The 27,932-nt window shown below is 34.4% G+C and overlaps 4 protein-coding genes and 1 long non-coding RNA gene across 8 annotated transcripts; 2 read left to right on the forward strand and 3 right to left on the reverse strand.

Moving 5' to 3' along the window:
* The first annotated feature begins 2,043 nt into the window (after positions 1-2,043).
* LOC104646543 (uncharacterized) lies at positions 2,044-2,796 on the forward strand. The gene is made up of 2 exons (XR_740645.4): positions 2,044-2,375; positions 2,450-2,796. It is a non-coding gene; the product is annotated as an uncharacterized lncRNA (long non-coding RNA).
* Positions 2,797-3,820: 1,024 nt separating this feature from the next.
* On the forward strand, positions 3,821-9,423 carry LOC101245338 (protein CDI). Of its 3 annotated transcripts, XR_740644.4 has the most exons (5): positions 3,821-3,957; positions 4,094-4,901; positions 6,054-6,165; positions 7,459-8,518; positions 9,196-9,423. XR_740644.4 is itself a non-coding variant. In XM_069295645.1 (3 exons), the coding sequence occupies exon 2, from the start codon at positions 4,102-4,104 to the stop codon at positions 4,855-4,857; it is 756 nt and encodes a 251-aa protein (XP_069151746.1). In that variant the 5' UTR covers positions 3,821-3,957; positions 4,094-4,101; the 3' UTR covers positions 4,858-4,901; positions 7,459-7,890. The 3 variants fall into 3 exon arrangements, 2 of the variants coding, with proteins under 2 accessions (XP_069151746.1, XP_004235694.1); XM_069295645.1 differs by lacking the exons at positions 6,054-6,165; positions 9,196-9,423 and having other exon boundaries at positions 7,459-7,890; XM_004235646.5 differs by lacking the exons at positions 6,054-6,165; positions 7,459-8,518; positions 9,196-9,423 and having other exon boundaries at positions 4,094-5,221.
* Positions 9,424-9,685: 262 nt separating this feature from the next.
* Positions 9,686-13,542, reverse strand: LOC101244755 (D-glycerate 3-kinase, chloroplastic). The gene is made up of 12 exons (XM_004235645.5): positions 12,989-13,542; positions 11,769-12,154; positions 11,561-11,640; positions 11,430-11,481; positions 11,309-11,350; positions 11,160-11,238; positions 11,051-11,082; positions 10,903-10,971; positions 10,583-10,657; positions 10,384-10,500; positions 10,250-10,300; positions 9,686-10,146 (listed from the first exon to the last, which is right to left on the reverse strand). The coding sequence occupies exons 1-12, from the start codon at positions 13,218-13,220 to the stop codon at positions 10,003-10,005; spliced, it is 1,359 nt and encodes a 452-aa protein (XP_004235693.1). The 5' UTR covers positions 13,221-13,542; the 3' UTR covers positions 9,686-10,002.
* A 531-nt stretch (positions 13,543-14,073) lies between these two features.
* Positions 14,074-20,388, reverse strand: LOC101261801 (cyclin-A2-4). 2 transcript variants are annotated; one of them, XM_004236358.5, is made up of 13 exons: positions 20,113-20,388; positions 18,708-19,059; positions 18,320-18,419; positions 18,139-18,225; positions 17,635-17,777; positions 17,061-17,153; positions 16,471-16,604; positions 15,928-16,003; positions 15,198-15,274; positions 15,044-15,077; positions 14,795-14,944; positions 14,567-14,701; positions 14,074-14,477 (listed from the first exon to the last, which is right to left on the reverse strand). In XM_004236358.5, the coding sequence occupies exons 2-13, from the start codon at positions 19,011-19,013 to the stop codon at positions 14,418-14,420; spliced, it is 1,395 nt and encodes a 464-aa protein (XP_004236406.2). In that variant the 5' UTR covers positions 19,014-19,059; positions 20,113-20,388; the 3' UTR covers positions 14,074-14,417. The 2 variants fall into 2 exon arrangements, with proteins under 2 accessions (XP_004236406.2, XP_025885990.1); XM_026030205.2 differs by having other exon boundaries at positions 15,832-16,003.
* Positions 20,389-21,085: 697 nt separating this feature from the next.
* LOC101244469 (aminotransferase) lies at positions 21,086-27,459 on the reverse strand. The gene is made up of 9 exons (NM_001322973.1): positions 27,180-27,459; positions 27,017-27,064; positions 25,818-25,946; positions 25,558-25,617; positions 24,022-24,178; positions 23,255-23,361; positions 23,073-23,131; positions 22,312-22,420; positions 21,086-21,738 (listed from the first exon to the last, which is right to left on the reverse strand). Exons 1-9 carry the CDS (start codon positions 27,240-27,242, stop codon positions 21,286-21,288), a joined length of 1,185 nt encoding a protein of 394 aa, NP_001309902.1. The 5' UTR covers positions 27,243-27,459; the 3' UTR covers positions 21,086-21,285.
* Between the last annotated feature and the right edge of the window lie 473 nt (positions 27,460-27,932).

Genomic DNA, 27,932 nt, shown 5'->3' on the forward strand with positions numbered 1-27,932 from the left:
CCACTAATGCTCTACAGAGATTTTAATATACATATTGTCTCGTTAAATTTTGGAAGTCACTCATTGCTCTACAAATTTTGTATATTTACAATTAATCTTATATTGTGCCACCAAAATTTTGAAACAAATTAAATAATATTGATTTCTTATATATTCAAAGGAAACTATTGGTGCAAATTAATGATACTTTAATTGAATTGAATTCTATCTAATGATTATAAGGGGTTCTGACAATATGTAATATAACTCAAGTATTATATGCTCAAATTAGTTGAGAGCAAAGCACATAAAGCTATGTGTTTTTTTAAAAAAATAAAGTTATAAAAGTGTGTCCTCTGACCCTCTCTAACAACTTAAGTTTTTAGATGAGATAGTCACAAATTTCAACATCATATCAGAAAGAATAATCATATACAGCATTCAGAATATAATTTGACAAAAATATTATCAAAAGCTCATTTCCTTTTTATTCAAAACTACAATTGCAGTAAGTAAATGAATGAAGATGTGTTAGTTGGGTTGCATTTTTTTACTATATGGGCTTGCTATCTATTTGGGCTACTAGTTACAACATTGAAGGGAATAACTGGTGGGCTAAAATGGCCCATCCATACTCTCCTTTAAAAAATAGAAACAGTATCATGTATACTCTAATTCCAAGATCCTAGAGGTATACATATTGTACTTAATAGTTTCAAACAAAGAACTAGCAAATCAAAAATTTAATTCGTCAAATTTAAATTCTGAATTTTCTAGACCGCAAGTAAATAATCCTTTAGGGTCGTCAAGGTCATTGTCTTTCATGAAGTCCACCATCTAACTAGCAAATATCGATAAAGATATTCAAGATAACAATTTTTGAAGAGTAAAAAGAAAAAGGGAGAACATCAAGAAAACAATTTTCTTCCCATTTTCAATCGATCACCCTATTCACTCAAAATGTCCAACGAAGCTCCAAAAATTGAAACCTCTAAAAATTTACTCCTATTTAAAGTAATTTGTTTCTTGGTTGCTTCTTGTTATTGATTTGTTTTAAGTTTAATGGGCTGTGAAGAAAATGATATGGTGGGATGTGAAGAGGAAGAGATGTGAGGGTGGGTGTAATATATATTTTGATTTTTTGGATTAATTACCTGAATATACAACTTAAGTTTACATATTCTCCATATTTCCCTTATTTCTTTGAAAAATACTAAAATCCCTATTTTTTAATAAGTCTAATTTAACAGATACATTATTAAATTAGAATCCTAATAAATCCTAACCAATTAAATCTTATCCCTAATTTTACTCTTTATTTTCCCCAAATAAAGAACCCATTTACACCACTCCCAAAATTAATGCGTCAATTTCTCAACGGTTCATCTTCTCAATTTTGAAAATCAAAATTTGTGCTCTCCATCCGTCAACCTTCATCTAATCTGTCCGCCATTTTTGTCTACTTTGTCAGCCTTTGAAAATCAAAATTGTGCTCTCCGTCCGTCCGTCTTCGTCTAATCTGTCCGCCATTTTTGTCTACTCTGTCCGCCTTAAAAAATAAAATCGCCAATTTCGTGTACTCTGTCCGCCATTTTCGTCCAATATTCTTGAAAGGTATTGTGTTCTTCTTCGATTCTCTCTTTTCATTCTTCTATTTTTCTAATATTTCATGGATCATCTGTCATTTAGTATTGAGATTACTCAAATAATCACTTCAAACTCTAAACAAATCTATATTTTTGAAGATCCGAAATTGGTTGAAAACAAGTCTAAGAGCTTGCATAATTGGTTTGCATTGTGTTGTTACAATTATGTATCAAGCACAATTTATGTTTCATGTATCATGTTAAAGTTTGTCGTTTATATAAAGTATCAAGTAGACAGACTTATAACTATAGTTACACGTATGTATCAAGTACAACTTTGCATTTTTTGTATCATGTTAGTATCAAGTAGACAGACTTATAACTGTAGTTACACTTATGTATCAAGTACAACTTTGCATTTTTTGTATCATGTTAGGCTTTAAAGTGTCTGTTAAGTATCATTTTGACTGACGTATGATATGTTGTTAGAATTATGTATCAAGTTTATTTTTGCATTTTATGTATCATATTAACAACTTTGCATTTTTTGTATCATGTTAGTATCAAGTAGACAAACTTATAATTGTAGTTACCTTTATGTATCAAGTACAACTTTGCATTTTTTGTATCATGTTAGGCTATAAAGTGTCTGTTAAGTATCATTTTGACTGACTTATGATATGTTGTTAGAACAGATTGGGCAGCATTAGATGCATATAAAGACAAGAAAACTGGAGAACTTTTGGGTCCACAACATTCGTTTAATGTGGAGTTTGCTCAAGACAACATGCAACAAATAAGTGATAGCCTGTGAGTATTGTTTATTATTTTATTTTATTTTTTGTATCTATTCATCCTTATAATTATTCTTATTGTTTTTGTAGTGATTGCGGACTATTCGTAGTTGTATATGCAGAATTCTGAGTGACAAAATCAACATGTCATGTAATAGTTTTAAGAGTAGCTATCTTCGCAAAAGATATGCGATTCTTTTATTGAAGTATGGTCTCGACAAGATGAATGCTGGATATGTTAGCAACAGTGATGACCCTTCAAGAATGAAGAATGTATTAAACCCATCATCTGAAGATGAAATTGTTAATGTAGGCTAGTTAGTTTTCAATGTTTGATTTTTTTTTTGTTTTTTGGAGTTAAACAAGATGTTTGAAGTATTTATTAACATAACAACACATATTGTTAAATTATGAAAGTGTTTTGATTTTTAAAATTATTTATTCTATTACTTTAATTTTATTTTTATTACCGTTATGAATTCAGGAATTATGTATATTGTTATTGGGACATGAATGTCATTATTGTATCAAAACTATAATAATAATTACATTAATGTAATTATTGTCATAAAAAACACTTATTATATATACGTAAATATATTGCATGATACAAAAAAAGAAAATTATATACGTAATTATATTTTGTATATGATACATGAAATATCAAAATATATAATATCACAAACAGTGATACTAGTTATTACACTAGATACACGCCAGTTTTTTTTTTTTTAAAAATTAATATCTTTTGTACAAATAAGATATATTCAGTACTATGATTTATATATATTACGAACAATTATTTGTCCTTCAAAATATGAAATTTTTTTAAGTATCTACACACATGATACTATATTACTAAATTGAATTAAATTAGAACTGACAATAATTTGGGTGAAATATCCGCAATTAATATTGATTAAAGTAAGTTTGAACAAAGATTATAAAATAAAGTATTTGATATATAAATATAATATAAAATTTAAATAGTGTTTAACAAAAAAAAAGAATTAGTCTGCAAAAAAAAAAGGAAGATCACTAATGAAAAATTATAATTTAATTTAGAGTTTTATATTAGATAAAACTGATTTTGAAACACACAAGTTAATGCTTTTTTTTATGGGATTAATAACTGTAGCATATTAAAAGTAGGAATTAATTCAAATTTCAGTTTTTAATCCCCAAATCACTCAACAAACGGATAAAATAGCATAATATAGAATGTATCCGACTGTTTTATTATGTATCAGAAACTTCTTAAAAATAAGAGATTTTTTGTAAATTAAAAAAAAGTAGGGATAAAAGGTAATTTATGTTTTACACTATGTGATTTACATAATTTTTACTAGTTTAAACGTGTAATTTTTTACAAATTTAAGAAGGAATCTATGCGTTTTTCCTTTTTTTTTTAAAAAAATAAATTTTGCTCCATGTATTTAGAAACTAGTGTTCTATAAATACTTTACGTTCTTCTCGGGATCCCTCACAATTATTACTTCTCTTACAAATCTTTGACTCTTTTTCTTCAACCAAAAAAGGAAAAAAAAATATTGTTTTCTCTTTTCAGTCCAAACTAGATCTGTTATCGCTCTAAAAAGGTATGTTTCAAGGTTTCAAAGTTTCTATTTCAAGTCATAATTATGCTCCAAGATTCGATTTTTGTTTACCCAAATGCGTTCTTTTTCAAGTTGTTTTTTCAGGGATTTGAGTTTTTCTTGATTTTGTGATTTGCAGAGACTGTAATGTCGAAAGATTTGCATTCAGATGTAGAGAAATCTGAGACCCCTTTGAAGCCATTCAAGATTTTCGTAGGCTATGATCCACGAGAAGATGTTGCGTATGAGGTTTGTCGTTATTCCCTTTTGAAAAGATCATCAATTCCACTTGAGATAACACCCATTAAGCAATGTGAGTTGAGGGAGCAGGGTCTGTATTGGCGTGAAAGAGGGAAACTGGAAAGTACTGAGTTTTCATTTTCGCGATTTTTGACGCCTTACTTGGCAGATTATGAGGGTTGGGCTATGTTTGTTGATTGTGATTTCTTGTACTTAGGGGATATTAAAGAATTGAGGGATATTGTCGATGATAAATATGCTTTAATGTGTGTACAACATGATTATACTCCTAAAGAGACTACGAAAATGGATGGTGCAGTGCAAACGGTTTATCCTAGGAAGAATTGGTCGTCCATGGTTCTTTATAACTGTGGACATCCAAAGAACCGAGGGCTAACACCTGAGGTGGTGAATGCTGAGTCCGGGGCATTTCTTCATCGCTTCATGTGGTTGGAGGATGAGGAGATTGGGGAGGTTCCATTTGTGTGGAACTTTCTTGTGGGGCATAATAAGGTTGTTGAAGGTGATCCAGCTACATTTCCTAAGGCGATTCACTATACACTTGGTGGACCCTGGTTTGAAGCTTGGAAAGATTGTGAATTTGGTGATTTGTGGTTGAAGGAATTGGAAGAGTCCAAGAAGGCAAAGGAGAAGGTGGTTTGAGCCAATGTAGACAACATTGTTTGAATCGCAGGGTGTATGTTAAGGTAATCAGCTGGTGGTTATTGTTGTAAGTGTGTTCAGTGACCAGAAGGTTATGCCATTTATTTAACCTTCCACATTATTTATTTTGTATTTTCTCACTTCGAGGTTCTTTGTAATTCAAGCCAGTATTTTATTCTGTGTTGCTATATCTGATAAGCAAACTTTTAAGTCATCTAGAGTTGTATTATTATTTTAATAGATGTCTGTTTGTATAGAAGGTAGTAGATTGTGTGATGATCTACAACTTTATTATTGATATCTGCTCTGGATTTGTAATTTGGTTTCATTAATGAGAAACGATGGAGGTTTGGTTGCTTCTGTAGTTTGGTTTTAGGAAATTTCCCTTCTTCCCCTCTTCCAGCAACATGTTTTGGTTCTTGCATTTATTCTGTATTGAGCAGTGGTGTGTTTTCAAGAAGCTTCTTGAGCTTTTTATGTTCGGGTTTTCTTTTGGGGAGGATGGGGGTTGAGTAGGAAGTGCACGTTACAATAGCTTTTTCTTTTATGTTGATCAAGAAAGAACTTTGAAGAAGTGGGTTGTTCGTATAATTGCTCATTTATGCTTGTGCTGCCTCAACTTACAATAGTGAGACTGATCGTGTCTGTGCTTTAACGTAACAGCTAAATTAGAAGCAGCTGCCTTCATGTCCATCTGTCCTTGTGGTTATTCTTCTTAGACAATTTGCTTGTCCTTCTAATTCTTTTTGCTTGGTAGAAGATGCTATCTGTTATCTTTTATTCTCTTAAGCAATGGGGTATCATTTGTCACCTAAATCTGCACTGATTGAGATGTTATTTGCCAACACTCATTACTTCCTTTTTAATCTATACTTCCCCTTTGTCTATGGTTAAACTGATAATTTTGTGGCACTCTGTCCCTTTGTTCTCTTTTATTGTCACTAGCTTCTGCTATTTTGGGATAGTTTTTTCCAGGTAATAAATGTAAAACAATAGTCTATTCAAAGAGAAAATAAGAATGTTTCTATGCATATCACTTCTTAATGTGTAAGCATACCATTGATCTAATCAAACATCTTTCTAAAGATATGCTTGTACTAGACATCATAGCTTATATTTACCTTCTGTTTTCCGGAAGACATATTTGGATTTGTGGAGTGACTGACCTTTATTTCGAACTTACTTTTCACTGGCAGCGGTATTCTCTGTGAAAGTTGATTAACACTGCTGATTGCATAAGCATCAGACGCTGTAGAGGATTGTTGGCCACTGGCCAATCTTCTCCTCAGAATTCTACCTCTTAATGTGGTAAACCTACCTTCCCTAGATTTTGAACTTCCTAATTCTAACATATCTATCATTATTCTACAGTGCACTTATTTTATAGTTTAAGGGTTTATTTAGGTATCCTACCCTTAGATTGTTTGATTAAGCATTACATTGCATGTGAAGATTTTTATATTTGTGCAGATAACATTATAAACTTCTGATTATTATCAGTTTAATTAGCATAAGTAAGTGGTTTAGTATGTATCGATAAATCTATGTCGCTCTTACTCTTCAAAATCTTTGCCGCACCCGTTTTGACATGACATGGATGTGGCACTCCAGATTTGGTCAACTTACCTTCGGTGCTTTTCGACTACATCTATAACCAAAAGTGTAGATTGATTGGGTATTTTGTCTGATTTTTGGGTTTATGTCATGTAGTCATATAAAGTATGAGAATGTTTGGTTGTTACACTAGATATTTTATGAATGAAATATTAGGTATTGTGATGAGTTTTGATTAGTTCTAGTTCGACAGGCTTAATTGATCAAGATATATACTTTTTTCCACCTGTGGACTCATTGTCGGTCCCTTAATATTTTTGGATTGGGATTGATAATGTTTTCACAACCTGATATATGAATTTTCTTGAATGAACACAAGTCACAGTATTATTTCTCTGGGATATCCTTCGCGTAAAGCATATTCCAAGTGACCCAGTAGAACAGGGGAATTCTTCTCACTTTCGCTAGACACAAGGATGTTCTGTGTATTGTGGACATCTGTGACTAAACAACTTCGTTTTCCTATTATAAGACAGGTCCAGGTATATTGGCTGATAGCTCTGTTATTTCACCTAATTATTTGTGTTTGATGTTAGCTTTGTCCAAGAGAAAACAGGATAAACAGGAAGGAAGCATTATCTCAATAATGTGTGTCTCTACAATGTTCTGTCTAATACTGTTATCCTAACGGTTCATATTTCCTAATTCAAGAGTCACTTTATCATAATTCTCGAGTTCATTTGGCTGAAGAGTATCTCATGTTATTACTGGTTGGATTTATAACACAAATCCATGAGTTGAAGTGTTTGTTGGTGTTAGCTGTGTTACACTTAACTTGTTTCTGTTTCAAACCTAAACAATAATCAGAATTCCAACTACGAACTTGTTAGCTTGTAACGATAACTTGTATCAGTTTTAAACTCCTCATAAGCAGTACAATGATTGTGGTGCTTATTAATGAGGCATCAGTAGTACTACTGTAACTATACGAGCCTGATAAATAATATTTTTAGAATGTAGTTAGGCTAACTTTTTGTGTTTTTTCAGGTAACTGCAACAGAAAAGAGAGGAATCCTTCAATATGATCATTGAGGTTTCAACGTGAAAGAAGATCACGTAATGTACAACAATAATGTAAGGTAGCTCATGAACTCTGCAACTAACAGCTTTAATGAAGTACTCGGTGTCCCAATTTTAAATGCCAACTTTCCTTACATTTGTATGATTGAACTTGGCAGTATCCTCATTGTAGTAATCCAGCTACACTACTTTTTTTAGCTGATTGAGATTGATGTCTGTTGAATGAGCAATTTTTGTAAAATCATTGAACGATTGTACACTCTACCTTCCCCATACCTCACTCGTGGGATTACAAAAGATATGTTGTTGTTCATTGAACAATTGTCGGTTGTAAAAAAAATTTGCAGTTTTGATGAAATGATGATTAGTTGGAGTACCTGTTATTTTAACATTTTAAAACCTGTAGTCTTTCCTCACATATCTGTCATTTGAGATAACTATCATAGATCCTTCTAGGTTTTGTGGAAACAACTAATGCTACACGTTTCATTTTTCTCTACCCTACGACAGGGACTCAATACCAATCTTTTCTATCATACTGCTGTTACTAATTTTTACTTACTTTGTTCTCCGAAGATGGCGGAGCTAGAAATTTATATAAGGGGAATCAACAATTATTGAGTGTAAATCATTAGGTCTTTTTGGTAATGTATGAGTAATTTAACACTCTTAACAATGTCTAATGAAAAAATGAGAAAGATGTGTACATTGGCCAATTATGAGAAGACAAGTAGTAATTATTGAAAACGACCAAATCCAAATTTCTTATTAAAATTACAATTGAGACAAATCAGGTGTCTTACTCTACAGAAACTTTTGAGTTGTCTTTATAAACCATTTACTGAAAGTATTTTTTAAAAAAATTTAAAAATCTTGTCAAGCTATAGAGCAAGAGCTCTCTCTCTCTCTGTCTTTAGTTGAAGTATTAGAGAAGAAGTAGAAAAATGGATGCACCACAATATCAAGAGATGTCTTATGTTGAGCATGTCAAACGTCGACGCGAGGAAAAAGGATGCCTTTATGCTTGGTTTGTACTTCTTCACATCTATTTTTTTTTTTGTATTTACGAGTTTTAGATATCAACTGACATCCATGTCCTTCAATCTTGAGTGTGCACATACTTAAACATGTATAAGGTTGAACAATGAAATGCACTTATTGTATGTGACGCCAAGTAGGATGTTGATGATACGCTAAGTAGGATGTGTCCCTACTTATTTATGTATCTTCTAGTAATTTGTAAACTTGGAAGACATATATGCCAGAAGCTTAGTGAGATGACATGTTTATATATTTTGCTAGTTTTGTTACCTATCTTTTTTTACCTCAAAAGACATCTTTTGACCTTATTTTGATCACTAAAGGCATCTTCTGACCTTATTCTGCTCTGATCCTCCAAAATTGCAGGGGTTTGGTGGGGTGTTTTGTTTTAGTTTTGGATATGTTGTTTGTTCACCAGACTAAAACAGGCTAAGATTGATGGTGATCTTTTCTAGAAGCAAAAACATGTTTATGGGGTTCAAAACTTGGAAGCACAAGAAACCGACAAATTTGTGTTTTAGCTTAAAATTTTTATCAATGACCTACTTAAATGAGCTTGAATAGAGCAATATAAATTTGAGTCGTAGTGTTTTTCTTCTAGTTATATTTGACCTTAACACAATATGGATAGTAAGACAGATTTACTTGACTGAATGAATGCAGTGTGTTCGCAACGTGTTGCTGCTTCTGTTGCTATGAGACCTGCGAGTGCTGTCTGGACATGCTCTGCTGCTGTACTTGATGTCCATCCTAGACATGCCAACCCTGTGTTACTATGTTAGCAACATATTACAAATTCCCTGTTTTCTCACACTATGTCTCTTTTGTTACCTTACCTCCCACTCTATGTTTGAAAACTGTGAAGTTGAATAAACTTGTGCTTGCTTTTAAGTCATTTTCTATTGAATTTCAACGTACAACATTTTATGGTATCTGTTTGTTTGGTGTGAGTATAAGAATTCTCCATTTTGATGAAACATGGACTATGACATACCAAACACACTAGAGTTGTTAAATCTAGATAATGCCTAGAGCAAAGAAGTTACAAATACAGTTCCCTTTGGCATATTTGCATCAAATACAATTACCAGAGAAGGTTTATGCGCAAAGGATAGGCTTAATAAACACCAAATCAAAAGAAAGACACTCGAAGAACAACAAAATAATTGATTTGATTGCCTTCACATTGGCTTAATTTACAGTATGAAACTTTAAAATACAACTGAAGATACACTCAGGTGGAAAGAATGCTTGTGAGTGTCAAATCTTTGCACAAAAATCAATCAAGGATAACTCGAGCAAAATTTTGTTCAAACATTTTACCATCACATGTGACTTAATTTACAAATGTATATTTGAATGTACAATTGAAGAGATTCTTAGAAGGAAATGATGCTTGCAAAGATTATTGTGATCTTTGCATAATAATCTATCAAGGATCAAAAGTAACTTCATTACTGCAGATTTACCTTAGCAACCGAGGATGGGATTTCTCCCTTCGTCAATATCAATGAGAAGAACATGCTTTGGATCTGAGCCAGAAGGTCCTTCTGAGTACAGTGTGGGAAGGTAAGCCTTGTATGCTGGCAAGTAGCGGGATACAAAGTCCTTCACCTGTGAAAAGTGGAACAAAATAAAAAAATTGGAGAACATTTCTCTGAAGCATCAACTGATGGGTTTTCATTTCTTTTTTGAGAAAGAATACACAAAGTGTTACCTCCTCATCAGACATTCCAGGCTTCCCATCAGCTCTCATTGCGATCTCCGCCTGGAAACATCCCACTACACTGGTTAAACAAATAGCACAAGAATAAATGTGGAGGAAAATGCAGATGAAATCACATAACAAACCTGCAAACGCCATTGGTAGACATAACTAGGATCTTGAATTTTGATGACAATCCATGATTTGACATACTTATGCCATGCATCATAATAAGCTTCTAAGTTCTTGTTGATCGTCTCTAGCTGCAATTTCGAAAGGTTCAGTGATCCAAGATGAGATCAAAATAAAAAGCACAAGCATCCAGAGAGAGTCTAGTATTTGAACCTGTGGATCAACAGCTTTGACAACTTCAGGTGGAAGGGGTTTGAAACCAAGCATCCATCCTTCAAACAGAATTACCTAATATCCAAAGCACTGACAATACGTGAGGCAATCTTACCATATCGCTTTGAGTTTGGATCTATGAGAAAAGTTGTGTTTTTACAGAACGAGACCATGATGCTGACATTCTCACATTTTAAGTCATTTGAGAATTTTTACTTTAACTTTGTAGAAATGAGGGCATTGGGATTACTCTTTGATCATTATCATTAGCTGAACTGAAATCCACTAATTGCCAGGTCTAAATAAAAACAACTTCCTACCGGTAGAGGTCCTTCAACCTCTGGCCATTCGGAGGGATCAGCTCTGTCACCTCTACCACTGTAAGCAGACTGGAAATAAAGTTTCAGAATTAGTATCACCAAATATCAATAACCCACCGAGACTTAAATGTTCACAAGTCCGTCTTACTTTATCATATCTTGGAAGCTTCACCTTCACACCTGGATGGAGTTGAATGTTAGTTAAGCATATAGGTGCAGTGCCAAAAGTAGCAGAAGCTGTATAAAGGTGCATTCACCTTCTTTTGTCAATTTACTTAGTGCTGTCAGAGTCTCAACAGAAAATGGAAGATCATGGCTTCCAGCATTTCCACGAAACTGAAGTGAAGATGAAAAATTTTTATTTTATTTTTTCTGAAAAAAGAAAGTGAAATTCGTCATTGTTTACCTCCAAAAGCAAGTTCCCTGGGTTGCTGTCTCTTAGTTTTGCCTAAAACCACATAATGTGTCAGCATTGATGATAATGCATAGACAGAAACTAGCAAGCAGCAAACTTGTGAAACATTTACCTGTTCTTCCGCTGTTAAGTAAAAATCATCAATGGATACTGTCGCAGCTTTCCTGATTAACATGTGTGAGCATAATTTTCGATTACTTTCCTATCCCACAGAAGAAGCAAAAAATCATGAAAGCAGCTTACCTCCCTGTGATTTTAAAAAGATATTCTAATGCGAATACTAGTGTTGTTTTTCCACATCCTTGAGGCGCACTGAAGCCAATCTACATGCCAAGAATAAACCTTACCTTTAGCGTGTTTATGTCTATCTTTACATAACAGACTAGCATGATATTGACCTCAATGGAAATCAAACACACAAGAGCCAAGTGAATGATAAAAATGTGTTTACCACCAATGGAGGGATTTCTTCTTCTTCTTTGAACTTAGAACTATGCTGCGAAATTTCTTGTTCACACCACAAGAAGACTGGAATATAGTAGTGGTAGATTCGAATTTTTTGGGCCTCGTTGAGAGACAACTGATTGAGTTGAAACAATCTACAAAGCCGTAATCCATACTCTATCCACTCGTCAATGGACTCGGCCACCTTTTCTGGTGTCAGACCAATCTTACTGATGAGTGGGCCTGAGCATATGAAGTCATAAAGATCGTCCACAGAAGAAACTAGTGCTCGTTCTTTTGAAGACGCAGCATTCAATGCACCTTGCTTCCTTCCGTTAGGGGAAAAATTATCACAAGAAGCGGATTTATCTTGCATCCATGAACATTCACTGCCTGCACAACCATGATCAGCCATGAATGCAAAAGGGCAAAAAAAACATGGCAGGGCAGCATTTTAACAGAAATAAAATTAGTAGTCATCAACTGATATAAGAAATAAACCATATATATTACAAGAAGGAAAAAGCAAGATCCACTGCATACAGTTAGCTAAGCTATTCATCTTTTAAGGTTCGCTATTTAGCATAAGTTGCATCTCGGCTTACACCTGCAGAAACCATTTATCCCCTGGTAGAGGTTTGTGTTTGTCTTTCTTCTCATATATTACATAATGAATTTCTAAAACCTATCCAAAATTTGGTATATGGATTTAAAATTAGAAGAATAATTCATTCAAAGTTGATCTCTTTCATATATTTTTTTTAAAAAAAGTGCCTCTCAGCCCTCTGGCAGATTCCTCCTCTCTTTGCTCCTCAGCCTACAGGGTATTAACCGCCGTTTCCAGCTGCTGTTCCCCTTCCGAGGGCCAAAAAAGAATAACCTTCAGAATTTTATTTAGTTACTTCTAGTTTTCAACTCCAAACCTTTACTCCTTTCTCTTTAACATAGCTAGGTTTTAACCTGTTCAGCCAAGTTATCATCAACTTCATCTTATCAAGAAATATATCCAATCCTAGGGGGGAAATCCCCATTTTAGCAACTGCAAAATCAATCAACTAATAGAGCAGGTACAAAGCATTTATGTGCAAGCACAGCTAATTATCTGCCAATTAGAAGAATCTCGCCAAAGAAATTCACACCCACTTCGAATTATAAACATAACCATCAACAAGTAAACCCATAATTGAAATTGGAATTGAAACAAAAGTAGAACTAGAATTTTGAAACCTGATGAATTGGAGAAGTGAGGCTGCATTTGAGAGGATAAAGTTGGACGCTTTGGTCTTGGGTTTCCAGAAAGGGGAAAATTTGTCGAGCATTTGGAATCGCCGCAATTGTAATTATTATTAAAATCATAAAAATGTGGAAATCTTGAAGAATATGATATTGATGATGATGTGGATGAAGCTGACAGCTGCCATGGCGACGGAGTCTGAGATAATATATTCAATCCCGCCATTGTCGGCTCTCTCTCTCTTTCACATGCACACAGTGAGAGAGAGTTCTCAGCAAGTGTTTGTGTTGCAGCTTTTTGTGGATATTCAGTTACAAAACGATCGGTTTAGATTTAACCAAGAGGAATCCATGCTTGATTTTTTCTTTTTTATGGGGAAAAACAATAACCAACTAACATATCAAAATACATTTAAAATCACAAGATTCAAACAATAAATTTTATATTCCCTTGAATTTTAGTTCCAAGGACAAATTTTTTTGAAATGGATTTAGATAAAAATATTTAATATTTAAAATTTATTTAAAATTACAAGATTCAAAAAAAATATGTTTGACTTTGTGAGAATTATTTATAGCATATAGTTGATTCCACTTTTTGTTGAAATTATCATTTTTTAAATTGCGTAAACATACTATCAATCATATACATAGTTCTTAAATTGAGAGATTTTTCGAGATACAAACTCTCTACCTCATAAAAATAGGCTAAGGACTACTTGTGTACTTAATCTTTTCAAATCCTACTTGTGAAATCATATTAGATATGTTATACTATAAAAATCATCCCAGTAATTGTTTTTAAAATGTGAATTCATTTTTTAAGAAGATTGTAGTAAGAGAAATATTTGAGTCCCTGAAAATTGTGGGAAAGAATTTAGTGAGTTTATAATTTTATCCATATTAATTATAAAATAGATGATTAAATACTTAAGATTTTCATAATATTGAGGATATAATGAATTTAAAATATTTGTCCTTTCTTGATTTGTCAAAATGTACGAGTAATTAGAGACAACTATAAAAGGAAATCTGAACAAGTAATTAGGGATAAAATTTTTTGATAAGCAAATGATATATATAGAAGATTGAGACAAATCATTCTAAATTACAAAAGCTGGCAAAGGTAACAGGGTTGAAAAAACTAGCATGTAAAGAATCACCTGCATGATTTTCTTGAATTACAACTGAGGAAGTTGCTCATTTTTTACTGCTAAAGTTGCTCATTTAAGTCTATTTCTAGTATGTCAAAGCCTTTACAGCAAAAGAGTGGACAAAAGGAACACTCAATGTGAATTTTGAATCAGTTACTCTCATAAAAAAAGCCTAGGGAGGAGCCAAGTTGCAAAAAAGCCCCTTTATAGAATATCTCATCTGCTTCAGCATTTGCTGCCTCATTTGGTTAGTCTTGTATCTTCAAGTTTCATGTTTGGAACAATGTCTCAAGCAGCTTTGGCGAAGACAAACACGCGACTGACTTGAACTTAGGCATAGGAAAAAGAGACACTTATTAGGGAACTACATATAATGACAACTCAAATGTGCTAATTTTGAATAATAACATACAAGTACCTTTTCTTGTCGGTATTTAGCACGTATGACATTTAGAAGGCAGTTATTTATATTCAATTGTAGACCTTGTAGTGCAATAACTGTGGTTTTCAGATGTTGAGCCTTGTAATAGGTATAGTGCTCCAGTGTTGGACTCTGTCAAAGTAGCAGGCATAAGTTCTACACGCCAGAGGCATGCAAAAGCTAATGAATTAAAGTAAAAGAAAACAAGAAATTCAAGAAGCAAACCCATGGGTGGCTTGACTGATCTAGAGTCCATCTCGCAAGGAATACAGATGATGCAGCAATAGCAGACGGGGTGAATTTCAAGAAGCCATATTCGAGCAATGTCAGTTCGGTGAGATAATTAGCCAAGAACTCTAGCTCCAAATTGGGATTCTGAAATTACGTATCATTCAGCAATACAATTAAAATTCAGTACAGAGAAAAGTTCTGTTGTCATTCTTGGCATTCAAGTGATGCACATTAATTCATTACCTTGTAAGAAGCTTGTGCTGCTCTTATAAATCTCCTACAAATAGCATCATACATATGAAAGATGAAAATTTTCAGTTTTCACATAGACGAAAGAAAAAGAAACACTATGCTGTTATACACATGTAAAAATAAACCATGGCTGAAACAAAAGTACCTGAGGAAGGTCTTTGCAGTTGGAGTTGAGAGTCGGAAACCTAGAAAGTTCAGAACAAGAATCTCCATTGCCAGGACCTGCTCCACACTTTAGTATATTAGAACCTTCAGTTCGTCCAACTTGTATATAATAATATCTGAAAACCATTTTTTTTCTGGGAGTTCTGTAAGATGATAGAGAAATAAAGGGGAAAGGGGAGGTGTCGACATCTTTTTTAGTAACCAAAAGGTTTCATGCAGATATAGTATTTCCTTTGAACTGTACACATAAAATCATTGTTGACAGTATGCTGCATAAGTTGCATTTCTTGTAGGAGTTCCTCGAGATTCTCTCATAATATACATTAGACACAGATCTACTTCCAATATTTGCTAGCTTGAAATAAGCATGGAGATTCATGTAGACCTAGAAGTTCTAGAACTTAAGAAAAACCTCAAAAGCTTGAAGGGAAATAGACACCCTGATAGTTATACCAAATAATATACATTACACAATGACACATAAAGAGAACGTAAACTGCATGTGAAGTTTAGAGAGGAGAGATATATGAATGACCAAGTTCATCAATTAGGTTGTCCATGGGAAGTACAGAAAAGAACCCAAAGATATCATCTTAAACTAGCTAATAGCTTACTATGCAGGAACTGTGCTTGTCCTTCCCACCCTTGTTCGTCACGTAATGCAGAAATTCTAGATCCTGTTGTGAGAACTTGAAAGAGCAGTATTCTACCTCATTTTTCGTGTAAGCATTGTCAGTGATGAAACAGAACTCCTCAACACGTGGACCACACATCTCTTCATATTTCCTTCAAAATTGGAAGAAAAATCCATGTTCAGCCAGATAAAATGTATTTCTTTATTCCGGGATAAAAGGAAAGATTTTTAATACTAAGTGCAAAGTGATCGCGAAAATGCTTGATGTCCTCTTTTTTTACAGGTGAAGGCACACTGCAGTCTGCAAATGTTGGCTAAGCATTTCTTCATAAGCACACATATATATGGAATGATGAGTTTTGTTTTGTCAGATTCTGAAATGAGTGGAGTCCTTAGTCTTGGCCCTACATGCACTTCGTAGCTAAGACGTCTCCAACTATTAGGCATGGCCAACCCATCCAAAGATTCTGAAGTAGTTTTCTGTTTGATTTAGAAAGAAAATATCCTGCATTTCTTTGACTGGAGTTTCTTTCTCTTTTAAGCATTTCAAGAAAATATTTTCCCAGAAAGCAATATTTCAAAGAACCTGTAGTAGTAAAAACAGTTGTGTCGAGCTTACGAGGCAACTAGCATGCAAGTGATTCCAAGGAGCTGGAGGTTTTTCCTTTCCACATAGTTTTTAGAGAGAAATAGATCGATAAAGTGAACAGCAAGATAGAGTGTATCTGGCACCAAGTTATATTCCTCCGACACCTGAAACAAGATCAGACAATGACCTTAGCAACCAGCTTTCTTATAAAGCATTTCTAAAATCAGCAGGCATCTAACAACCATTAGAGCTGAAAAGGTAAAGGAAGGGCCAGAGAGGCGGGACGAATCCATCATCAAGTAGAAATTATACGGACTTATCTAGCACCAAATTCACAAGAATCTTACAAATGATTTATCATGAGTAAAATCACGTACGATCTTTACAAGCCTTATTCAAAACTGATCTAAGATGAATCAGCACCAGATGATGAAAACCCAGAACGAAATTGTAAGTTGCTTGTCCAAGTTAATACTGTTAGGAAATTGATCTGTTTCACATTTATTTGTTCAAGATGAATCAAGTACTAATAATTAGAATATGTCAGAACCGGAAGACATAACACAATATGCTTCAACTATTCAGTTTCTTGTTTTTTTTTTAGATAAACGCCAACTTACCTCCACAATCCAGTCGACAAGGATTGCACGCATACTTTCTGTGATATCTCGCTGGAGTGTTTCCATGAAATTTGAAAGCGGCCATCTAATTAGCTGGAGAAATACAAATCAGAGACTGCATTAGGATAAGTTTACAGTTATCCACTGCAACTGAAAAAGACTACGGCTACTGCTTGACACCAGTATCCTAAAACAAGGAAATCTCAGAAGTCATACAAGTCGAGATTTGGATTCAGAAATTAAGCAAATAATGCTTGTTAATATGCAGATAAAAACATTCGATAAGTAGGTGTCACAGTGGAAAGTGTTCTTGATCTGAAGTATCCAGCATTCTCTCATAAGTGAACATATATTGAATGTATGAAGGAGGATTAGCAAAGAAAAGAAACAAAATGGTTGCAGATAAAACTGAAATTATAACGGAAGTTGAGCATTGTTGCTGATTTGTCTAACTCGAATTTTGAATAAAACAGTGAAAAGCATCCTTGAGTTGCTTGGGCAAATATGACCTTTGCAAGAATGCCAGTTACTTCTTCAACTAAGAAACCTGTGCAAGAATATCAATTAAACGAACCTCTGCAACCCGTAAATTGTTATATATATCATGAGCATATTGACTGCATTGTAGTGGATCTTTTTTATCAGAATCAATGTCTATGAAGTCCAACTTTGTTGATGTTGATAGTGCTGCATCAGGAACAGCTTTCCTAACTATGCCTGGTAAAAAGTTCAATTAGTTTAGTATGCAAAAAGAAAAACATTAACAGAACTACATGGTCACAATTACATGGAACACAAGAAAGCTAGTAGATACGAATCCTTTCTCTAGAGAAAAATGTCAAAGAAAGAAAGTGTAATGGAGAATTACTATCATTATTTAGGTCAAAAACATATTCTCTAAGTACTCAAGAATAAAGTATGAGGATAAGACCAAGGTTCCCTCATTTGATTTATAAATAACTACCACAGAGAAATCAATTGTTATCATCATCTCCTTTTTCTTAGTTATCCTTTCCAGAACCAAAAGCTTGTCAAAAGTTATATCGTCTCTATGAAACAAGTTCAAAAGGAAACTAACTTTTTCTTGGAAAACCTTTGATTTCTACTGCATTTCCTTGTTGTTCATGCGACTTTCTGTCTGAGCAACTTTGATTAAGGCTACTCCCTGCAGTTAGACAAACCAGGTGAATATTCATAAAACTGACTCAAATAGTACTTCTCAGATTAGAAAGACATGCTTTCAGCATCTTGATCCATACTTGGTGGTAACTTGGCTGGAAATTGAGAGACTTCAGGGTCAACAGAAGTGGTAGACACATTCATTGAGCTGTTTCCAACCCGCATGATCTTCTTCTTCTTCTGACAATTAAAATAAACTAAATCAGATAAGAACAGGGATAAAATGAGCCAGCAGGAAAGTGTATACACTATAACCAAAGCTTTATTAGGATAATATAGAAGCACATACAACACATGAATCCTTGAATTCTCTAATGCACAATACTATTCTCTACTTGCAATACTTCAGATATTTCAAACCTCTTACTGATATTTAAAGAACTCAACAACAGTCAATTTATGAAACTTGTTTCGCATGGTGTCAATGACAATGTAGATAATACAAGTAAAACAGGAAGAACTACTAACTGGGACTTTCACAGCATCTCCATTTGAAGTGTTGCAACATAGATTTGTGACATCCTTAAGCACTGGCCGACATTTCTGCTCCACACAGGAAGTAAGTGGAACATTCTTGTTCCTCACCCTAAGGATTGCCGGGTCAGAACTTATCTGCAGAGCACGTTTCTGGCCCCGCTGCTTTGGCAGTTCTCCAGTGCTAGCAACCATGGATTTTTCAGAGACAGCAGCTCGAGATCTTGTAACTCGAACCATGGGCTCAATTGCAGCTGAGATTACTGAATTTTCTCTCTTCATAGTAAGTGTGGGGGGCATGGAATTAAGCTAGTCAATTTACTTTTAGTTGAACCCCCTCATTTACCTGCAAATTTTCTCAAAGTCAGTAACACTACATATCAAGAATTATGAAGCTCAAGAAACAACGAAACTAACAAAACTTAACATGCTTTATCATGGAAGTCAACCATTATAATTTATAGCCAAGTCAAGGTTAAGCTTAATGTTGACTAAATCTACCACCATATAAGGAAGAATTCATGTAAAAATCTTTCCATCGCACTCCAATTCACTGGATAATACCATTCAAAATGTAATGGGCATGTCATATCAAGAATAGTGAAGCTCAAGAAGCATTGAAACTAACTGAAACTTAACATTCTTTATCATGGCAGCCAACCATTATAACTTGTAGCCAAGGAAAGCTTTCGCTTCATCTCGACTAAATCTAACACTTAATAAGGAATTCATGTATAAATCTTTCCATAGGATTCCAGTTCAGTGGATAATACCATTCAAAATGAAATGTGCATAAGAAATGCCCAGTATTCTGGATCCATATTCACAAAAATAATACGCCACTCGTCAAAATAACACGTTCACATGTCCTACTAATATCAAGCATGAACATTAAACTATTAACCATCAAAAGAAGTACAAATATGAAAGAACTTATTCTTCAAACAACAACAAACATATCCCACAAGTGGGATTTGGTGAGGGTAGAGAGGTCAAAGAAAACAATAGGAGCGGAGAAACCAAGGCAAAACATTAACCAAGGCAAAGAACTTACATCTCCACTAATGTATATGTTCTAAAACATAAACAGGAGAAAAATCTCAATGAAGCAAACAAGCACAACCAATGTAGCTCAAAATCGAACTATAATCCAAGAAACGTTTAAAAATACGTCTTTTACCAAACATCTAGATGCCTAATTAAAGGAAATTCCTCTATATTTCTTCTTCTCTACTCCAAGAATTCAAAATTATCAGACAAAACCAGCGACCCACTTCAATAAAACAGAAAAAAATGAACAATGTAAGAAGGAAGATTCAAATTTGATAATTTCAAGAAACCCCAATGACCATATCATATGAGCAAAATGTTATTGAACAAAGAATGTAGATTAATAAACCTTGTTTCTGCATTCAACAGCTATAAGAACATTCAAGAATGTGATCAAGACAGGATCTTGATGAAAGAAAATGGAGATTGAGATGGAAGAGAGGCGGGATATTGAGTTCAAAGTTCAAATTCAAGAAAACTGAAGAAAGGTTAAAAATGAGATATAAAGAAATTCAATTAGGGAGTAATTCTTTATCTTGGGTTTACAGTAATGGCCTCTGAGAAAAAGAGGAAATAAAAAACAGAGAGAGGTTTGACTGATTTGACTAAAACGGTTTTATAGAACAAATTAGTATTGTAATTTGGTTATTATAAGGTAACACGCGGTCCGAAAATGTAAAATACAAGGACATCCTAGCTGGCTGTTTTATTCCTGAATTGCCCCATCACTTTGGAAATTTGTACACATTTAGTCCTTTATCTATTATAGTAGTATTATTATACTTGTATTTTCTTAATCCATTTTGCTTAAAATATGAAGTGAAAAATGTGCTATTATGAAAAGGTGAATCACTAAACCTATTAAACATTTAAAATTATAGGTCTAATGATTTGAGACCTAGCTATTGTTACACCTTATGAGACAAAAAAATATAATATGAGGTATTTACGGGTGATGAGTGCAAATAAATTTTTGTAACTAAGTAACTCTTGTATTAACTAACGATGGCCCCAAAAGGGGAATGATGACTAGATTACAATGCAAAGAGAGATTAATTGAGAAAAAACATCATTCACTTACCCTACTCAAGGGACTCTAATGGCATATTTGTACTCTTATATATATAAGAGCTTTGATGTATCAATTTGTGCATAACTCGATTAATTCATGAAGCAACTTGCTACAAGTGTTGTAACTGGATTCAGACCTAATATTTCTGAATTACTCTCATAACTAAGCAACTACTAGGTGATTCCCCTTGGGATATGCTAGTGCCATGTTTCAGTTCAAATGTGTATAATGGTTGCATGAGATATGCTCAGACAGATAAATGAGACACTTCCATCATCCATTTAAGAAAATTAGGTGTCTGAAATACTTGATTTCAAACTATACAGAATGGGCAAGTTTTAGCTTGCATTTCCAATGATCAAATTGCAAAGCTTAAAACCTTTGAATTATTTATTAAAGGGTACAAAGTGTCTTTAGTGGTTTTGTTGATGACTTATGTCAAGGAGAGAATCATGAAACCATTCCAAAATTTACCAGCTCTTCCAAACCTTTTCTGAGCCTTTCTGCAGCTACTCGACAGTCCTTCTCAATCAATCCTCCAAAGGCGATCCTAAGATAACCTGGACAACCGCTGGAACTTCCAGGGATCAGGACTACTCCATGCCTCTTAGCTAGCCAGTGAACTACTTTGAAGTCGTCCATGTATTTATCTGGCAGCTTTGCCCACAGGTAAATGGCAGCTTCTCCCCCTTTAACAGCCCCCTCTCCCAAAGGAGATAAGGCTTCTTGTAGCACCTCTCTGTTCTTGACAAGGTCCTTAACTTGATTAGCTACCCATTCTGGTCCCATTTCCATTGAGTAGAGAGCCAGTCGTTGTGAGATTATTGAAGCACAAATCGGTATGTTGTCCTGAACTTTAAGGAGTTGAACTGCAAGCCCTTCCACTTCCGATGGGTATGCTATCTGCATCCATAAGACATGAGTTTAGCTCGCTTCACAAGATGAAAAAACTTACCTAATTCATGAGTAAATATTCAGTACAAAAGTTAGCTGAGGAATTTTGCTGCAAAATTAACATTGCAGAAAAAACATGTCCTAAAGCAATCATGCCTCATTCGCAATAAGTCTTAGCTGTTGGAACAACTCATTTTTGTTGCAAAAGAACACTTGTATTTGGTTTCTAATGAGACCAGTTTTATATCCAATTCTGGCAGATAACGCAGCCAGATACATGTTTTTTATAAAAGCTAATGAATAACAAGTATAGAGAGATATATTAGAGGTGTCATACATGCTGGTTTTAAAAAGAGATGTGCGAGTAAAGAGAAGCAGTTTAATTTTGGGATATAGGTAAAGGTGTGGGAGTTTATGAGGCAAGAAGATGCAGTTGGGGAAAACATAGAAAAATCATCTTTTAACCAGAGATATATTTTTCTGGTTGTGTCAAGAGTCACTTAACAGATGACTAATCACTTGTGAGTTGTGTGCCCAGTATCATTACATTTCTAGATATAAGTTAGAACAAGAATCACTTACATATCCAACTCGCCATCCCATCATCCCATATGCTTTGGAGAAGGAAAAGATGTTGACAATGTGGTTTGCTTCTATGCAAACATGCTTGCGATCATCATACATAAAATACCTGCAAATAACTTGCAACGTATATATAAGAACATATCATTCAGGAAAACAGAAAACCACAAACATAGTGTACAGAAAAAAGTTGCAAGAAAAAGAAGGGACAGTGATGATATTCGACAGAACAATATGTTTGCATTCATGGAGGAGCAACGACTCAATAGATACATGTCTTAACTATCTAACTCCTTGAGAAAACAACTTTATAGGCTTATTTGTCAACTAGGGATTGAGAAAAAACAGCAACAAGTTGGCCAATAAGGATGAATTCAAGACTGATCCTTCTGTCATCTTAGCTATTTCCTTTCCTCCCCTTCATACCTATTAAAATTCTGCAACAGATCCCAGGATAGCATATATTTTCTTGCCAAGCAAATTTAGTGTAAGTTAAAAGTTCACAAATCATAAATATTTCCTCTCAATGCCAACACAAACGACCTGTATCCTTGGTTTTATTCAAAAGACTCTTGCTGGTCTAACTAAAAGTATTCCAGGATTAGTCAATTCAACAACTACTTCCCTCATCATCTTTAGTTCTAAGACCATCATCATTCGTCCACAGACAGAAAAACAAATTAGCACCAGTAATTAACATCAAGCACTCAATTCAATATGAGAAACTAAAAGATTTGTATTCAACAGAAAAAATCACTTACTCATATGTGTTATCAATTACGAGCCAACATCCCGCTTCCTTACAAATATCAGATATCCTCTACATGACAAAAACTCAACTTGTTAATGTTTCAATAAAGTAAAAACCACACGACAATACTAATGCATTTGATAATTGAGGACTTCAACAATCTATCATATCTATAAAGATGAGATAAGAGACCTTAAGAAGGGACTCAGGAATATATGTTCCTGATGGATTGCCGGGATTAACAACAGTGACAAGCTTTGGGGTTGGTACAGTATTCTTTAGAGTACTCTCCAACCAGTCTGAAAATTGAGAAATTATGGAATATGTCAAACTCATAGACAATCAAACAAAAAAGGCAGATATGTTTTGAAATTCTCAAGTCAATTTCGCAAAACAGTTGCAATATTTAGGTTAGATTATGCATCAAAGTGTCAAACTTTAAGTTATAACATACTTAAATCAGGTCAATAATCGGGACTGAAGTTTACTAATTTCATTTTTTATTTTTCTTTTCTTTCTGGTGGGGATGTGGTGAGGACATCCAATACAAGAAAAAGCACAGAACAAATGTTTTCCAGACAACATTCAACAAATCAAGATCATTTACTCAACTTGCAACACAAAGCAGAACACTATTCTGCAGCAACCTTATCTTCAGTTGATTTCTACACAAATAGTGTTAGATTCGGAGAAAATGGAGTTTATTGAAAAATTTCAGCAAAGGGGGAAAAAGTAACTCATAGTGCAAATGTGAATAGTGATTTCGATATATTCCCGAGTGCTCAGACGACAAAGATAAAACGGATGTTCACTCTAACTTGAACATGCATGCTAGCACAAAAGAGATGTATACCACAATATCTAGTATAATCAGTCTTAAGGAAAACTAATGGAAGGAATAGTAGTGTCTTAATAATGCGGAGGCTACCACGAAATGAACATCATATGAAAGTACAAACCTGCATCAGGATGGAGTGTCTTTGCATCACCAGGACCCACCAGAATATCGGTAACACCTGTCATCTGGAATGACATGTGTGCATTGAAATAGTATGGTGCAAACATAACGACCGAATCCCCAGCATCACACAGTGTGAGAACGACATTTACGAAAGCCTGAAATCAACCCAATAAGATTCCATTAGAGATTTCTCAGCGATAGGGATACAGCTCGTCCATTAGTCACTAACATAGATTTATGCACCAATTAATTTACCCATAAATGTAGCATCTCTGTTTCACTACAAATGGCTCTTTAACATAGCTCTATTATCTTTATTCAGCATAAGATAGCATCTGAATTTGTTTATAGTAGTAAATAGTGATATTAATTTGGAGCACTATTGAGGACACCACTCTCCTATTCAAAAAAGAGAATACTGCTCTGTAACGACAGGTACGTAATGATAGGTCTGTACTCAGTACTCGGTACTCTGTACTCTGTACTCATACTTTGTGAGCCTATTGAACCATCATTTAATCAGTCATGGAAAGTCTATCCAATTAAATCTCAAATTATTACCCTAACTAATCCCAAGTTCCATTTTGCAGACAAAATTGTGAGGTTCAAGTGCTTGAGCATTTTAGGTATGTCAGTAGATTTTTCTCTAATATGTTTCTGACGGATGATTCTAAATGGCGAGTTTTGTTGCTGCAGATGTTCCCATTGCAAGATTGCCATCTCATGAGAGCGACAACATACAAAAATATAGTGATAGCATGCAAGAACTAAAAGAGGTTTTATAAAAAAAACAAAAAACAGAGCAATTTTTGATCAAGTTGTAGCATGGAGCTGAATAAGCCCACAACAGAAGAGTAATCTTCTTTTATCAAGAAAAATATACATAAACAGAAGAATAATCTTTAGATGGGTAGAAGCAGAAGAAATAAAATCCACATCTCAAAAGCACACGAACTTTCAGTACACATCATGATATACAAAGAAGAAAAATTTCACGAGTGAAGCAGTTCTATTTGTCTTTTCATAAGTTCTCCATAGCGTTTATCAGGAAAAGCACTATATGGAAGCTAGCATTTTGTTGACAACATAGACTCTAACAAGTCTTCCCCGAAGAGGGGGAGAGAGAGAGAAAGGGGAGAAAAAAGAAAGGAAAAACATTCACTCACAAGGAGATGAATCTCTTAGTATGATGACAATGCAATAGTAGAAAATTGCACTTCCTTTGAGGAGCCCTACCACATTCCTAGTCTGAACTAGCCAACTCTAAACATAAAAATGAAGGGAAAAGGGGAACTGAAGAATAGCTAAGGAAGATGAAGTAAGCATGCACCGAATACTGGTCCTTTGTCAAAGCAAATGAACCTGGTATGAAGGTGGAGTAGAATCAATCTCAATCCACTCTAACTCAAGAAAGCTGGAAGAAAGGCGAGAAAGAAAGGCAGCCTACTACTATTAAGAGCAGGTAAGAAAGAGAGGCAAGCTGACTGGTACCTACACCCTCAAATGACTGAATAGCATTAAAGTAACATTTTACCTGATTTGCACCGGCAGTAACCATCACTGAAGATTTATGTAGGTTATTTTCACGACCCAACTGGAGAAGAGCACAAAGAAAGTATTAGACTGAAAGATGTAAAAATCAAATCTCAACGAGTGAATAATATAGTTTGAAAGCATGAAATGAATGTGACAGTAACTACTGGTTCACTAGGCAAAGTACCATACGCCACTCCAATTTTTGTTCCTATAAGATGCAAACCAGAGTACCAAAGAAATCCAACTGATAAACCATACCTTTTGCATCAATGCCTCCCTAAGTTCAGGAAGGCCCTCATCGGCACCATAGCGACTAACTGAAGGTTCCCAGATAGCTTCTTTCACCTTTTCAAGTGCTTGCGCAGGTGGTTGCCAGTACACTACTCCCTGCAAGACGGAGAAGAAAATAAGATGGTACCAAGATATATGGACGGAAAACATGGACAAACCATATTCAGGCAAAACCAATATAACTTCTCAATCTAACAGAAAGATCCACCCACAACAGATAACTCTATTCTTTTTGTTTACTCTTTCTGGAAGATACATAAGAAGCAATAAGTACCCACCCATTCCCCAGGACCCCAGCAAACTAGACAGCTTTTAAAACTTCCGTTGGTAGGTTTAGGTTGATTAAACTATTTTTTTAATATGGAGGTTGATTAAACTTGCTTGTCGAAAGATCGGTCCTGAGAGATTGTAATAGTATCAGTCCTTCGTAAAATAGTCTAACACTAGACGGATAACACTTAAGGATAATTTCTCGCAGCATGGGGGCTGCAGATATTCTTCTGGATCACAGCATACTTGGTCAACTCAAATAAAAACAGATCAAGAGAAAAGTATGACGACGCTTTTTTCACAGGAAAAGGACAAACTGACTATGGAACATACTAGCAAAAAAGTTTTGTCACTCCAAACATCATGGGAGAAACCCCAGAAAATTTCTTGACAAAACCAGAATCTCAGGCAATTTAAGTTATTTGCAATCACCAGAGGAACTTAAGGATAGACAGGATGTCAACCTTATGCTAGTAGCACCACCTTTATGTGTGCTCTAGGCCCGTAACCCATCCACAAAACCCTTTTACCCACACAGCTCAGTGGCCAGTCATAATCTCCATTTTCCATATTCAAAAACCATCTGCAAATACATTCATTACATGGGAGAGAAGTCCAACTGGAATTTATTAGTTTTTCCATCACTACCTTAAATATTAAGCAACCCACATTTCAACCAAAAAAATTGAAATTGATAACCCCAAGAATGAATCAGACAAATTTAATCTAAGTCAATCTAATCAAAATTTCGAAAGGCACAAAAAAAGATGATCTGTAGGCTTCAAAACCACCACAACACAGATGAATTTTATCAAAGTTCTCAGCTTCTTGAACCTTTCAATGGTGATTAGAATAATAAAACTAATGAAACAAAACATTGGAGCTAGTAAACAAACCTGAGCTAGAGAAATACAACCTTTATTACTTCGAACCAGTTCTTGTATCTATATTGCAAAAACACAACAACAACAACAACAAGACATCCCATCAATGCACAGAAATTTAAACCAAACAAACATAAAAAAAACAACAAATCCAATCTATATTCTTGAAATTTACCTGAACCATAACTGGTGTCTCGGTAAGCACAGCCCTTCTAGCAAGCATTCCAAAAGACCCCATTTCCTCTTTTCTCTCTAAAACAATAAAAAAAAAAAAAAACCCTTCAAAGATAAGAGTTCTTATCCACCTACCCAGAAAGTAAAAAAGGCCTTTTTTCCTTTTCTGAAAAGATCTTGCAAAAAGATTGGAACTTATATAGAATGAGATCGTAAAAAATATAAAAATTGGATCTTTTTGTTAAATTAATGAATAAATTTGACTGCTACGGACAACCCTTGAAACTGCTAACTGCAACTAGGAATTAATAATATAGTAGTAGCTGGCAAAAGGCAAAAGCCAAAGGCCATAATGACGTAACCCCTTTCTGTATTTTTGTGTTTCATACACGTTATAGCATTACAGTAAGTAATATGTTAGGAATTTGTTTGACTGTTAGAAGTTGAAGTATCCATTAGTATTAATTTTTGTAGAGAAAATGAAGCAAATTTCTCTCTTTGCCTTCCCTTTTTGTGCCTTAGTTGACCCTATCTCCCAACCTACTTGTCCAATTCTTGGTCGAACGCAAAAATAAAGTAAGACAAATAAATTAATTATGTTTCCTTAAATATTATGGGGTTATATGTCATCGAGATGGAATAATTGATTGAGAGAGATTTCACATTGTCTAAAATAATTATTGTGTATCCTTAATAAAAAATGACCTCTTAAAGAATCGTTTTGTACAAAAACAAGATGGACAAAGTTATCCCG

Source organism: Solanum lycopersicum, chromosome 3 (assembly GCF_036512215.1).
Source record: "Solanum lycopersicum chromosome 3, SLM_r2.1".
NCBI classification, from domain to species: Eukaryota; Viridiplantae; Streptophyta; class Magnoliopsida; order Solanales; family Solanaceae; genus Solanum; species Solanum lycopersicum.

Bases quoted from the DNA above. Each gene is read 5' to 3' on its own strand.
- LOC101245338 (XM_069295645.1), top strand. From the start codon at position 4,102: ATGTCGAAAGATTTGCATTCAGATGTAGAGAAATCTGAGACCCCTTTG.
- LOC101244755 (XM_004235645.5), bottom strand. From the start codon at position 13,220: ATGGCGGGATTGAATATATTATCTCAGACTCCGTCGCCATGGCAGCTG. The intron at 12,155-12,988 runs GTTTCAAAATTC...ATGGTTGTGCAG, and splicing joins TCACTTCTCCAATTCATCAG to GCAGTGAATGTTCATGGATG. The intron at 10,501-10,582 runs GTTCAAATACTA...TCGAAATTGCAG, and splicing joins TCAAAGCTGTTGATCCACAG to CTAGAGACGATCAACAAGAA.
- LOC101261801 (XM_026030205.2), bottom strand. From the start codon at position 19,013: ATGCCCCCCACACTTACTATGAAGAGAGAAAATTCAGTAATCTCAGCT. The intron at 14,945-15,043 runs GTAATGAATTAA...ACGTAATTTCAG, and splicing joins CAGCACAAGCTTCTTACAAG to AATCCCAATTTGGAGCTAGA. The intron at 14,702-14,794 runs GTTTGCTTCTTG...CTACTTTGACAG, and splicing joins ATCAGTCAAGCCACCCATGG to AGTCCAACACTGGAGCACTA.
- LOC101244469 (NM_001322973.1), bottom strand. From the start codon at position 27,242: ATGGGGTCTTTTGGAATGCTTGCTAGAAGGGCTGTGCTTACCGAGACA. The intron at 23,132-23,254 runs GTCTCTTATCTC...TTTGTCATGTAG, and splicing joins TTCCTGAGTCCCTTCTTAAG to AGGATATCTGATATTTGTAA. The intron at 21,739-22,311 runs GTAAGTGATTCT...TTATGGATGCAG, and splicing joins TGGGATGGCGAGTTGGATAT to ATAGCATACCCATCGGAAGT.